Source organism: Plodia interpunctella, chromosome 6 (genome assembly GCF_027563975.2).
Source record: "Plodia interpunctella isolate USDA-ARS_2022_Savannah chromosome 6, ilPloInte3.2, whole genome shotgun sequence".
Lineage (NCBI taxonomy): Eukaryota > Metazoa > Arthropoda > Insecta > Lepidoptera > Pyralidae > Plodia > Plodia interpunctella.
The window spans coordinates 10,430,866-10,445,436 of NC_071299.1; the positions used below are offsets into that span (position 1 = coordinate 10,430,866).

The 14,571-nt window shown below is 37.7% G+C and overlaps 1 protein-coding gene across 2 annotated transcripts in view; it reads left to right on the top strand.

Annotated features, from left to right (window-relative positions):
- The window catches only part of LOC128670666 (uncharacterized protein), a 38,685-nt gene extending 24,122 nt beyond the window's left edge, over window positions 1-14,563 (top strand). For both annotated transcript variants that reach the window (XM_053746507.1, XM_053746508.1), the window contains exons 26-40: window positions 1,250-1,368; window positions 2,146-2,315; window positions 4,061-4,167; window positions 4,708-4,837; window positions 5,076-5,197; window positions 5,697-5,916; window positions 6,153-6,407; window positions 6,661-6,853; window positions 7,359-7,501; window positions 7,808-7,959; window positions 8,983-9,172; window positions 9,525-9,663; window positions 12,982-13,185; window positions 13,758-13,829; window positions 14,372-14,563. In XM_053746507.1, coding sequence (XP_053602482.1) covers window positions 1,250-1,368; window positions 2,146-2,315; window positions 4,061-4,167; window positions 4,708-4,837; window positions 5,076-5,197; window positions 5,697-5,916; window positions 6,153-6,407; window positions 6,661-6,853; window positions 7,359-7,501; window positions 7,808-7,959; window positions 8,983-9,172; window positions 9,525-9,663; window positions 12,982-13,185; window positions 13,758-13,829; window positions 14,372-14,499 — 2,344 coding nt within the window. In that variant the 3' untranslated portion in view covers window positions 14,500-14,563. The remainder of the gene's footprint in view (window positions 1-1,249; window positions 1,369-2,145; window positions 2,316-4,060; window positions 4,168-4,707; window positions 4,838-5,075; window positions 5,198-5,696; window positions 5,917-6,152; window positions 6,408-6,660; window positions 6,854-7,358; window positions 7,502-7,807; window positions 7,960-8,982; window positions 9,173-9,524; window positions 9,664-12,981; window positions 13,186-13,757; window positions 13,830-14,371) is intronic.
- The last annotated feature ends 8 nt before the right edge of the window (window positions 14,564-14,571 follow it).

Below are 14,571 nucleotides of genomic sequence, written 5' to 3' on the forward strand. Positions count from 1 at the left end.
TTCCTAAATGTCGAGAAATGTCGGGTGATAACATATACTCGTAAAAAGAATTATATTAAGTATAATTATAAACTCAATCATAGTCTTTTGACTAGGTTTGAATCACTTCGAGATCTGGGTATCATGATGGACAGTAAATTGACCTTCAAACATCACTATGATCACATTACCCGCAAGGCTTTCAAACATCTAGGTTTTATTAACAGAATCTCCAAGCCCTTTAAAAACGATGACACTTTCGGGATCCTTTATTTCAGTTTTGTAAGATCGATCTTGGACTTTTGTAGTAGTGTCTGGAATCCTAATTTCCAGATTGACATAGATGCTATTGAGAGAGTTCAGAAGAAATTTTAAAAAATCTCAACTTTAGAAAAAGCTTGTCAAATACCTCCTATAATGGCTCCCTTGTTTACCATAGACTACTGTCTCTAAAAAACCGCCGAACTCAATTCGATATAACATTTTTATTTAAAATCCTTAACTATTTCGTAGATTCTCCTACTCTTTTATCCAGGATTAATTTCATTAGTAAGGCTCGACTACCGGTTCGTACCTCTCGTCATCTTAACATATTTGTTCCACCTCGCTTCCTCAAGAACTATACTCAAATGATTTTTTTCTGCCGCAGTTTAAACCTGTTAAATAAGGACTTTCCAGATATCGACATGTTCTCACAATCGCTGCAGACTATAAAAAGTAATTAATTTAAAGCACTGTCATCAGCTGAGTAAAATTAATAAAAATTATGAAAAATAAATAAATAAACAAGTTATGTATTGTATTGTATTGTAATTGCGTGAATCTGTTACTTCTTCTTATACTGTTCTTGTTTTATATACAACTAAATAGTACCTATGTTGTCAACACGCTATACTTATTATGTTTTTTGTTATGTTTTCGGCATTATTTTGTCTATATCTACATGTTATTTTTATTGTAAAATGTTTCTTATAATGACTGTTTGTGCCAAAATAAAATTTAAAAAAATATATAAATAGGTACACTAACCCTGAACTCCACCATCAACAAAAAGCAGCTTGTGTATTTTTCATACAAAATTTCAACTTGCAAAGGGATGAAATTATGTTAAGGAATACAATTTAAAAATGAAACTCACTACTAAATAATTTTAGATGCAAGGTGCATATGTATTGCTATCTCTTTCATCTGTAGTCTACACACACTTACACCGTTTAAGAAAATAATATTCACATTCCCTATTCCCAATGTGACTTAACTTTATTTTCAGCGGCAATCTATCGACATACAAAGAACTGTGCTCACTAGCGTCAGACTTGAACCAACCGGATCTTCTGTACAAGTTCATGCATTTAGCTCACCACAACGCTGTGTGGAACTCCAAGAAAGGTGGGTTAGCTTCTTCTCTGCCACAATGTAATGATGGCTCTATATTGTCGCGAAAAAGTGGCGGATTCGCCATACATTACTGGGTTTTCGCTGCGGTAATTGAAAGCTTGTTTAATTGAAGGTTTTTTTTAATATATCAGGACAAATCCAGATAGCCCCAAACTATGTTCGAGTCTTATCTTATGGGATACTAACTCAACGATACTATATTTTTTATAACAAATAGGTACATATATAGATAAACATCCAAGACCCGGGCCAATCAGAAAAAGATTATTTTCCATCAAGACCCGACCGGGGATCGAACCTGGGACCTCTCGGTTCAGTGGCAAGAACTTTACCACTGCGCCACCGAGGTCGCCAAATTGTACGAGAATACAAACTACGCGTCAGCATTTCTCTAAGTTCCGTGATAGTGTGTGTGTTGGTATGTTTGTTTATTATTTATTATACAAGCAAATTTTGTACAAAATAAATATTAATACATAATTTTACCTAGGGATATTTGAAAAAAATATGTATATAATTAATTAAAGATTCCCGTTCAAACATAGGCTACATTTTTTTTACAAAAATGAACCCGTAAAATACTACAACGGGGGATGAAAAATTGTATGAAAATCATGTTGATAAGACGACCAAGGACGACTTAATTGGTTACACAAATATCGGTCCCTTTAATTAGTAGTACTCCTGGCATTCACAAACAAAACAACATTACGCTGTCAGAATTGTACTATTCAGTAAACAGCTAGTGATAGAATAAAACAAAATCAGGCGCGGCGTTCGGTTTCCACTCGATCGCGCTGAGCGCGGGCGCGCAGCTGGCGGCGCGGCTGCCGCACATCGTGCCGCGCCTGTTCCGCTACCGCTTCGACCCCGCGCCGCGCCTCCATCTCGCCATGACCGCCATCTGGCACGCGCTCGTGCCCAACACCCATCTCACGGTCAGTGGCTACACTACACTACACTACACTACACTACACTATATGTGCCATTGAAGAAAGAAAGAAAAAAAAAATTTATTCAACAAAAAAAATTACATAAACTTACAACCTACAACAATAAAGTAAGTACCTATAATTGTTGAAAAGGCGGCCAGCTCAGCGTGTTGTTGTGGCGGAAACCATAGCGCTGATTTTCAGCTGGCACCATGAGGCATTGGAGGTGTGGTGGCTTGAGAATAAAACGAACAAATTGTAAAATAAAAACAGATATCCGTAATAAAATTCAGTGACTCAAGTTACAGGATATAATAAATAGGTAAAATAAGTTGTAATATGTAGCACAATTTACAGATACAATGTCACGTCTTCCGGTGACGTGACGTCATCTCTTAGGCGGTAGACAGAGGCAGGAGTTGCATGCAACCAGTCTTAAAATGGTCAATGGCCAACATTGGTGTATAGCACCATTCATATAAGACATACATTTGTTAATTGAGGTCCTTAGAGAAAAGGCTATGTTGAAATTTGTTGCGCTGCTTCTTCAACTGCGCTTTGGAAGCCGGCAGTAGACTTAATTTAAGTAAATTTTGGCGTCAATAAGTGATGTATATCATCCTAAATTGAATTAAGAATTTTGAATTTGTCCCAATGTTGCCTGCTATTGCAATCTATACTATTATTATAAAGAGGTAAGCGTTTGTGAGTTTGTATGTTTGATTTCAAAAATTCTTTCTTCATCAGTCGTGGGTAAAGAAATTCGTTGAATTAAGACCTTTTTTAATTGCTGCGGCGCACACCTGCTTAGTATAAAGAATTTATTTTAGATTATTTGATAAAGATACATAGTTCAAGTTTTATTTTATTATAAATATAAGCTTGTGTACGTTGAGTTGTTCAAATAAATCATTAAATTCATTATAGTTACATTATCCAAGATTGCTATAGGCTACATTTTATATCAAAATTCCAACGGGAGCGAAGCCGCGGGCAACATCTAGTACCAAATATAATGCTATTTGTATTTGCAATAGCGAAAAATGTATTTCGTTAAATTCTGTTTTGTTCTCTTCCTGTACTTGTTACATTAGGTGTGTTGATTATATAGACTTACTACTTGCTAATGTAAACGGTATTCGTTTTAAAACACAACTTTATATATAATTTTGAATAATGAATTGCTCATTAGCTAGTGTGTGAAATGGAATACGCATTCCATTTCTCACACTAGCTAATAACATCAAAAGTAATTTTTATGCAATTTTTAAATTTCTGTCGTAAATTCAATATTCGTTTAAATGGATTTGTTATACGTGTCACATATGCTTTTATTATTTTCAATATTCGTTATTCATGTTATCACTCTTGTACCGGAAGTGGATAGAAATCCAAGTGATTAAATAAACACTTGCTATTAAATTTTTAACATACTAGTTTAGCTTTTAAGTATGGGCTTAGTCTGTGTCTACGCCAGTACACCACAACACTAGGATCGTCCCGCCCGCGCCCCCTCGCGCAACAGCCAATGGCTATCGAACACGACAATTTAAATTTGATTCCTGCGCGCGCACTACAAATCTAGATTTTTCTATTGTCTTTTTCCTTTCATTCGATCTCTGTTTCCAATCTACCAATTTGTAAGAACAAAGAAAAATATAATTATCTAATTCTTAGCTCCAAATATTTTATTTTAACTACCTATTAGTTCCGTAACGAACAGTCTGTAATACCTTTAATTTCATTTTTAGGTTCAAAAGTATCACAAGGAAATCCTAGAAGATCTTGTTACAAACTTAACATCCAACCAGTGGCGTGTGAGGATGTCTTCTTGCAATGCCCTCGCCGATTTGTTACGGTCAGTTTATTACAATATCTATTAGCAAACAGGCGCTTGGTCCACCCGATGGTAAGTGGTCACCGCAGCCTATTAACGTTGCAATATCAAGTGTGCAGTTTATTACACTACCTAGTTGCAAACAGGAGCGTGGTCCACCTGATGGTAAGTGGTCACCGCAGCCTATTTACGCTGCAATACCAAGGGCGTCACACAAGAAACGCCCATTTTATCTCCTTGGGGGTCCTGTAATTAATTACAATGCCTCTCACACCCTTCAAACCGGAGCACAATATCAGTTCTACTGTTTGGCGGCAGAAATAGATTCTAAACAATATATCGCGATGAAAGCTATACAAGATTTTAAGTTAGACCTACCGCTATACAACTGACAAAACCACATCAAATTTCATCCAGTATTGTTTACGTTTTGCCCGAACAAACATTTACAGTTTTATTATATGTGTATATAATATATAATAACTTTGATTCATTTTATTGCATTTGTCGTGTCACTGTAGCGCACGAAACTACTGATTTGACGCTAAAGTTGTTTCTCAGGGGCGCACAGAGTCTGCACGAATCATTACCACAGTTACCAACGATCTGGGCACAGTTGTTTAGAGTAATGGATGATGTCCACGAAGGCACTAGGCAAGCTGCCACCTCTACTGCTAATGTCTTGTCCAAGGTAATATACTTCTCAAATAGTCGACAAGGCAAATATTTGCCTTGTAACCCTATTTGACGACTACTTGTCAAATATGACTAATATATATTGCTATGAAGTACGTCTCACTAAAACCATGATGTTATGTTGTCATTGCTTTTGGACTTTTGTTCATGATAACGCGCCGAGCGTATTTTTAGAATACGCTGGGCGTGTTTTCCCGCAGCAGGCGTGTAGCTACATGTGGTATTGTTTACAGCTCTGTATCCGCGCATCAGACGTGAGCCAAGGCAAAGACGGAAAAGAGATAGTGTCAGCGATTTTGCCAGTCTTGCTCGACACCGGCATCACCAACCTTGTGAAGGAAGTCAGGAGTGTCAGGTATATCTTATAATAATCGTTATTTTGAGTGCGAATTTTAATATAGACACGATTTAAAATACTTTGCACATTCAACTTTCGATATACACTAAAAATGGTTGCCTGTAAAGTCGGTTTTACGGGCGAAGATTTTACGTGACAACGTCTTTTTACGCGCGCGGCAGACCGATCATAGTTGAGTGGGAGAGAGACGCAAGGCATTCGGCGGGCCTCTCTCTCGTTCGGTGACTCATCGTAACGTTACCGAGCGTTACACTTTTTCATAAGTGACTCCCAGCCGCAACCTATTTCAAGACGTTGTCACGTCAAAACAAATAGATATACAAAAAATACTTGGTGCTCAAGGACGATTTAGTACATAAAAGCTGTGATATATCGTTTAATGACTAACTATGATTAGATTTTCAGTAACTCTGATTTTGTAAACTAAATTTTTACATAATGCTCTTTGCGTCCACATGGAATAAAACAGGCATAAACGTCTGCAACTTGGTTCCAGCCTCCAAACAGTGTCAAAGCTAGTCAGCGCGGCCGGCGAGAGCCTCAAGCCATTCCTCCCTAAACTGATACCGGCTTTGGTCGGCGCGGCCGGCGACCTGGAGTCCGCCAAACTGTCGTACCTCAGCACCGCGCTGGCTGACAGCGGCTCCAGGGAGATGCTGGACGACCTGAGGGCCAACGCCGCGAGGCAGCATTATACTACTGACACGGTTGTTAAGGTAAGTCCACATTCACACAGTCGAAAATTTCATGTGTAAAAGAATTTGTGAAGGTATTTGTAACTTTTTATATTTTTTTTTTATGAATCAGTTTTTGGAATAATAGATCGCAGTGGCGGTTAGAAAGGTTCATTTTATATTGTAAAATATAAAAACAAGATTCCCGAATGGTTGATTGTGTCGTAGCGTGGTAAACAAGTAACTAAGCAACATCCAATATAATATTTATTTTCCAGTGCATGCCGTACATCGACATCGAAGTGATGAAGGAAATGCTACCAAAGATCCTAGAACTAATGAAATCACCTCAGCTCGGAACTAAAGTGGCTTGCTGCCATTTCATTGTGCTCGCTGCGCATTATCTTAGAGCGGAGTTGGAGCCTTTGGCTGGAAAACTGATGTCAAATCTACTAAATGGAACCTTCGATAGGAACCCTACTGTGAGGAAGAATTGTGCCGAAGCGTTGGGACAAGTTTCTGCTTATGCTAAGGTTCGTTTTTGCTTGAGGTATTTTTAAATACCATCTCTACCATGTTAGAATTTACGCCTGGCGTGTTGGAGCATGACACGCTCGGTGCGTTTTCACTACATGGTCACTAAGATTGTCCCATGTGACATAATGCATATATTTCAAAAAATAAATGGGTTTACACACTTAGTAATTTAAGTTTTTTGTGTAATTAATGGAATAACTGTATGTTTGTGTGTAAAAGAAAGATTATTCTATGTTTTATTTCTTGTAGAGTCAATCAGCTGAGAAACTCATGAAGAAGTTAGTCGCCCTTTACGAGACAAAAGAAGATGACGCGTCTCGCTCGGCCATTGCCCTCACCCTCAAGTCCGTGGCCAAAGCCAAGATAGAGCATGTCAAAGACAATGAAGAAGTCTTGGCCCCGGTTGTGTTCTTGGCTATGCACGCACCTAAAGACAACGATGGTAAGTAGAAGAATCAAGAATAAAATTGTTTATGTTACATATCCAAATAACAAAATAAATATAAATATATATTGGGACAAATCGCACAGATTGAGCTAGCCCCAAAGTAAGTTCGAGACTTGTGTTATGGTATACTAACTCAACGATACTATATTTTATAACAAATACATGTTTAGAGAAACATCCAAGACCCGGGTCAATCAGAAAAAGATCATTTTCCATCATCAACCCGGGACCTCTCGGTTCAGTGGCAAGAACTTTACCACTGCGCCACCGAGGTCGTCATAAATAAATATATAAAGAACATACATAAACATAAATTAATTTATTTGACATCAAATTTAAGTCATTTTGTATTTTAAATGTTGATTATGTATTTTTATTCAATAAAGTTTTCAATTACGCTCTTTGATAAAAAATTGTTATTATTTTTCGAACTATTCACAGAAGGAAGCTTCAGTGTTTAAAGACCATTGGTCCAAAAATTCATTTGGAAAACTTACAGATTCGTCAACAGTGGAGATGTACGAAGAAATTTGGACAGACATCAGCCCGGCAAGGGAGAGCGGGATCCGGCAACATCTCCCTCTTATCAGAGTAGAGATTGAGAAGGCGCTTGGTTCGAGCAGCTGGACCAAGAAGATACAGGTAGCTGTCCGTTTTAATTATTTAGCTAGTGAATATTAATGTGTTTACATCCTATAAATAGGTACATGGTATTTTATATCCTTTTTTAATCAAGCAAACAGCGGACAGTGGTCACCGCAGCCTGCAACACCACGCGTCACACCTTATACAGGAACGATGGAAACTCATTCACAGATTCTAGTGAGCTAATTAAGTCGTTCACTCACTACTTTCCATAGCTAATTGTGGCCAGCCCAGTATTTAGTTAAAATCTTATGTATGTATTTGTCGAAATTTATTACGGACCGTGAAATGACATCTCAACAGGCAGCACACGCAATAAAAACTGTTTGCAAAGAGCTATCAACCGGACTCGGCGACCAGAGAGAGCCGTTGCTGCGGGCGTTGTTGGCGGCCGCGCACGGCAAGACTTTCGACGGGAAACAACACCTACTTGAGGCCTTAGCTGAACTCTGCAGGTAAGGTTACCTTTATATACTGACGCAGCGAATCAATCACATTGCCGTGTGGCTGTCGTTGCGTCACAATAGCGCACTGTGATTGGTTACGTCTCACTGCGAATAGACTCGATAGTGAGATGTATGTGCATGTCGCACTACGGACATATAGTCCGTAGTGCGACAAATATAGTCTTTAAACTATAGTCTATGTATATTGTATGTATATAGTAGAAAAATATAGTCTTTAAACTACTTTATCTTTATATAAACTGACGCAGCGAACCAATCACATTGCCGTGTGGTTGTCGTTGCGTCACAATAGCGCACTGTGATTGGTTACTTCTCACTGCGAATAGACTCGATAGTGAGATGTATGTAGCAAGTCGCACGACGGACATATATTCTTTCGAAAAATATAGTCTTTAAACTACTTTATCTTTATATATACTGACGCAGCGAACCAATCACATCTCGCTGTGTCGCAATGGCGCACTGTGATTGGTTAGTTGCATCTCACTGCGAATAGACTCTATGGTGAGATGTAAATAGCAAAGTCGCACTGTATAATAATATTTGTAGAACTGTAGACATGCATTTGTTTACAACAAGCATAACAAAAGCGAAACGTCTTCTTTATGATTACTTTCTTCAGTAAGTAATATTTTTATATATTTGTTCTAATAATATATATATGTATGTATATTTAGTTGCATATAAGTATTTTGATTGTACATACTTCTTGTACATCCTTATGTGTATTGTTCAAATAATTGTTTTGACCCAATGGGTATTGTCCTGGAAGTGTTCCACTTTGAACAAAAACTGTATAATATAGTTTATACTTATGTTATATCTATTATAATAGTTGTTCTAGAGTTCAACTTTTTTTTAACTTGTTTAGTTTTTTATTGGTGAGGACCTTTAATTGGCTCCTTTGCTATCTAGTTTTATGTCTAATTGTTTCTATAAATATTGTTGGTATTCCTGTTAAAATAAATAAAGTATATTCTTTCGAGAAATAGTCTTTAAACTACCTTCCAGTGTGAAAGACGGCGAATCCCTCTCCCCGAGCCTGGCCGAAGACTGCATCAACGCTCTCATCACAGAATCCCGCAAACAGGAGCTGAGCTACAAGAGACACGCAATCACTTCGCTCGGAGCTGCTTTGGCCGCCACCGACTTTGATAGATTCAACCAGGTGTATGACATTGTCAAGGTCATATTGTCCAAGGTGAGAAACACAAGTGAACACTTATGTTTTAGTCTTGAGATAATTTTGAATCGGAACTGTTTTTGTCATTTTAGCTAGCTGCTGCACGTAACTCCAACCGCCTAAGCGTATGTTCGGTCTAACTTATATCCATAATGTTTTGAGTGTGTTTGATTTTAACTTGATCATCAATCTGTGTGATTTGTTCCAATTTATTTTATTTATTTAATTGGCTCAGCGGTTAACCGTTAAAGCATGAGAGACTGACAGACTTTCGCATTTATATTATTAGTGTCGATGGAGAAAAAACGATGATACGCTCCGGAGAATGTGTTAATAAACGTCACGCTATACTTCCTTTTGCAAATTTTAGGACGAGCATTCGATGGACAAGGAATCCGATGAAGAAGACAACGAAGGCGCGAGACTGAGACGAGAACAACTGACCGCTCTGAAGGAAGCGGCCTACGAGCTGCTGGGCAAGGCCTGGCCGAAGGACTTGCATTCTCAAGGTATTTTTTTTTACACATACACATAAACAAGGCCTTGGGCCAGCAGCATCTTCGTCTTTTCGAGTCGTTATGGCTATTTATATTATATGAGACCAGTATGTTTGATTGACTTTTATTGCGTAGCAGCTCATAATGCCAACTTCCTAAAATGCCAACCACTCGCGAATTGACAACTTATCATATTGCCAACTTCTCGAAATACCAACTGCTCGAAATTTCAATTGATCAGAATGCCAACTTCGCACAATGACAGCGACCAGCGAACCTCGACGCGGCGGTCGACCAAACCGGTCGTCGTCATGACGCAGCTAGACCATAATAATATGTTTACTTCCGAACATTTCATTTTGTCTGTTTACTCCTCGGAAACAAGTATTTATTTCATTCATAATACAATTTTAGTTAAGCATTACTTACAAGTGCATATATTAGGCTGGTCGTAATTATTTAATATATTCATAAATATAAAATATTTGAAATACTGAAACAGCAATTTATATAATACTACAGCAAATTTATCCAAAGGTAAATTACATGGTAAATGACTAGATGTTAGCAGTCGATAAGTTTAGATGTAAATAAAATACTGTGTAAAATTTATACAAATAAAATTTGTAAATATGAAATATGTAAATAGAAACTTTGCAAATATTTTTAGCCTAATATTAATTTCTGTAAATAATTGTGATGTAAAACATGTAAACTAGTGATATCAATTAAGTGACATAAAATATATTACATGAGATCACTACAGACATTTTGCGATTGAGCATTCAAACTAGCTCGTATTAAATCATCTGTCATAATATTTGTGAATGTTGAGAAAACTAACTTCTTGTCGAGTTGGAATGGCTATTTAGACGGTGTTCGTCCAGTATGTGGACGGTGATCATATGTCGTCGGCCTTGTTCAAATTAATTTAGATGTCAAAATTCACTGAAAAACTTAATTACTGCAAAGTTCGAAAAATATATGTCGTCCACATTATCTATGGCATATCTGGTTACGAAAACTCTCCAAGCGTGTCACGTTGTTAGGTGGTATGGTAATCTCAGGTAGGGTTGATAGGCAGAGGCAGACAGTTGTATAATAATGTAATTAATAAGTAAAAAACAGACCTGTGAACAATACAAAAAATATAAACTATAGCACTCAATCACTGTAAAATTTAGAACACTTCTCCGAAACATATTAAAACACTTACCCTTCAAGGGTCTATAAATAATTTAAGATATTTTATTATATATATATTTTATTATTATACCGTACTGTGGTACGTGCCGATATCGTTATGGTAATGAATGAGTCAAAATGTGATTTCAAAATATCAAGTGGACTGAAAGAAATAAAAATCATGCCAGCGCGCACGCGATATGACTAAAGAGGTCATAATGCGTGGCGTTACAACGTGTCACACACTAGGCATGTTTCTCAATACTTACCACGTTAAATTAGGTATTGATACTAAATGTTTTATTTAACTTAGCTGATTTAGCGCCATAAATCTCACCTGTCTGGTTGCCTGCAAGAGATGGCATTAGCGGTAAGCCCGCCATTGTTCATCGGTCGTTTCGCATATTTACAGTCAACAGCACATCAAGGTGCATTAACTTCTATGGCGCGGTAATAAAGGCGAGTTTGCATTGATTTTGGGTAGGTTGATGTGCTGTTTGCTGTACTCCTGTATATTCATTTGTTTCATCGTTTTCAGCCTACATCAACCCATAGCTGGTTATAGGCTATCAATTGCGTATAGATATCTGGGTATAGCTTTCGTTTATGGTACAAGATAGACTATACGAGGTCTGTTCCGAAAGTTTTTAGCTGTACCTAAAATATACTTCTTTAGCATTTGATTTCTACGCCAATATGAGGGTAATTTATCTATAAGTCTATGTGCGTAATTGCGTAAACTACCGTCGAATAGTTTTTTTTTTTATATTTCGTATAAAGGCATTAGTTGATATTTTACAATCAGCAATGGAGGTGTCGCGCGAGTCATTCCGTGCTATGATTTACTACGACTGTAAAAGAGGGATTACATTTCACGAATGAATGAATGAATGAAAATGTGGTACATTTTAAGGCTGCATTTGGTGACTCTGCTCCTTCGCTAGCTACAATCACTGGTATTGTGAGTGTAAACGGGGTAGAGACAGCGTCAAAGATTACCCTTGACCAGGAAGACCGCCCACAGCAGTTACTCATGAGAATATCATAAGAGTGGAGTGGCTAATTAAAGAAAGGAGAAATATAACACATCGTGAGAATCAAGATGAACTGCAGATTGGATCCCGGGCAGTAGCAACAATTTTGCACGACCACCTTAAGGTCAGGAAGGTCGCTTCTCGTTGGATACCACATTTGCTCACCGACGGACAAAAAGCCCGTCGCGTCGATTGGTGTCAATTTATGATGGAAAAATTCGATGGAGGGAGTTCGCAGGCTGTGTCGTACATCTTAACTACTGACGAATCGTGGATATATTGTTATGATCCACTTACGAAGTAGCAGTCGGCTCAGTGGGTGTTCGAAGATGACAATTTGCCTACAAAAGTGGTCCGTGGCCGAAGCGTCAATAAAAAAAATATTGCTGTTTTTTTCCGTCGTAGTGGCCCTGTAGCTGTCATACCACTGGAAGATCAAAGGACAGTTACTAGTCTGTGGTATATCGAAACCTGTCTGCCACAGGCATTTGAACAGCTCGGTGAGGACCGGCCCAAAAGTGGCACCCGTGGAATATTTTTTACCAAGACAACGCGCCTGCCCACACGGCCGCTAGGACAATGGATTTTTTAAATAGTTCTGGTGTTCAATTGGTGTCTCATGCTCCTTACAGTCCAGACCTGGCTCCGTGTGATTTCTTTCTGTTTCCAACAGTGAAAAAAATGCTTCGTGGGCGTATTTTTTCGAATTCAGTTCAGCATTTCGAGCGCTTTTTTTCGACCTACCGCAAGATGAATTTTTAAAATGTTTTCAAGACTGGTTTGAAAGAATGAAGAAGTGTATTGATGCCAGAGGGGAATATTTTGAAAAACAATAAAAGAATTATATCAAAATACTTGTTAGTTTTTTTACAGCTAAAAACTTTCGGAACAGCCCTCGTAGAATATTATTATTTGACGACCTCGGTGGCGCAGTGGTAAAATGCTTGCCTCTGAACCGAAAGGTCCCGGGTTCGATCCCCGGTCGGGTCATGATGGAAAATCATTTTATAAAATATAGTATCTTTGAGTTAGTATCCAATAACACAGGTCCCGAAGTTACTTTGGGACTAACTGTGCGATTTGTCCTGATTTATTATTATTTTCTTTCCAGAAAAATACCAAGACGTATTCTTCTCCCACTGCGCTCAATCGTACCCCAACAGCTCTCGCTCCACGCAGCTGGCGATACTGTCGTCGCTGTGGCTGGTGCTGCGGCGGCTGCCAGCGCTGGACGCGGACGCGGCGGCGCAGCGCCGGGATCAGGCTGTGGCCAGCGTCACGTCACAAGTCTCTAGTATTATTGAGTATACGCTCAGTAAGTATGCTCTTACAAACATCTCCGGGTTGGGAAGTGGTTAAGGGGTCTTATAGTATTCCTCATGGCTGAAGGTCGTGGCCATTACGTGGAATGTAACACATAACGACTGGGCAATATTAATGGGAGTGGTAAAATCGTCCACGGGTGAGCAGGTTTCCTTACGTTTTCATAATACATATGTATTATATATATATATATATATATATATATATATATATATATATATATATATATATATATATATATATATATATATATATATATATATATATATATATATATATATATATATATTCGATCCCCGGTCGGGTCATGATGGAAAATGATCTTTTTCTGATTGGCCCGGGTCTTGGATGTTTATTTATACATGTATTTGTTATAAAATATAGTATCGTTGAGTTAGTATCCCATAACACAAGTCTCGAACTTACTTTGGGGCTAGCTCAATCTGTGTGATTTGTCCTAATATATTTATTTATTATTATTATTTATTATATATATATATATATATGTATTATATAGATTTTTTTTATGTAATTTTGTTCTAATTAGTCCCCTTTTTTTTACAGAAAACAGTAACCAAGTGAGGCACAGGAGGGACGCGTTGCAGATCATGGAAGTACTTATCAAGAAATTGAAAGGTAAATCCCAACTACGACACACAGTTTCACGCCTATATCCCTTACGGGGTAGACAGAACCAGGTGCTGCGAAACTGGAAAATCATTTTTAACTGTATTCCGTACTTTATGTGTGATGGAATTAAGATTTCTTAATGATTCATGTTGATTCCTTGATGTGATAATCCTAAATAATATTAGAGAAATATGTTTGTTTCGTAACTCTTCAAGCTTTTTATCCAATCGTTTTGAAACTTCGCATGCGTATAGTTACGAGTAAGGAGGACTTAAGAGTAAGCCTGTTGCCGTGGAAAATTTACGAGGACGATCCACGGGAAAATACTAGTTCAAATCTTTCACATTTTATTTGCTATGAAATCATAAGTCCCGAGTCCATTTTTGACCTCGGTCATTAACTATATCTTTTCTAAAATTCGTCAAATTCTGACAAGCGCGAAAGTGTAACCGCATTCGCATTTATAATATTTAGTATCAAAGTATGGATGGATCAAAATGTTTTGAAACATGTTCTATATCTATGAAAAAAATATTTGTTTGTTACAGATTTAAACAGAACCACAGAACTGAATAGGTTAAAGGAAATCTACCAAACTTACGCACAAGACCTGTCCAAGGACTCGTCACACGAAATACGCTCTAAAGTAGAAAGCATCAAGGACCTTTTTAAGTAATGGCACGTATGTATTTCTAATTTATTTACAATGAATTTGGACATAATAAAAAATCTCTTCTCAATGTGTGTT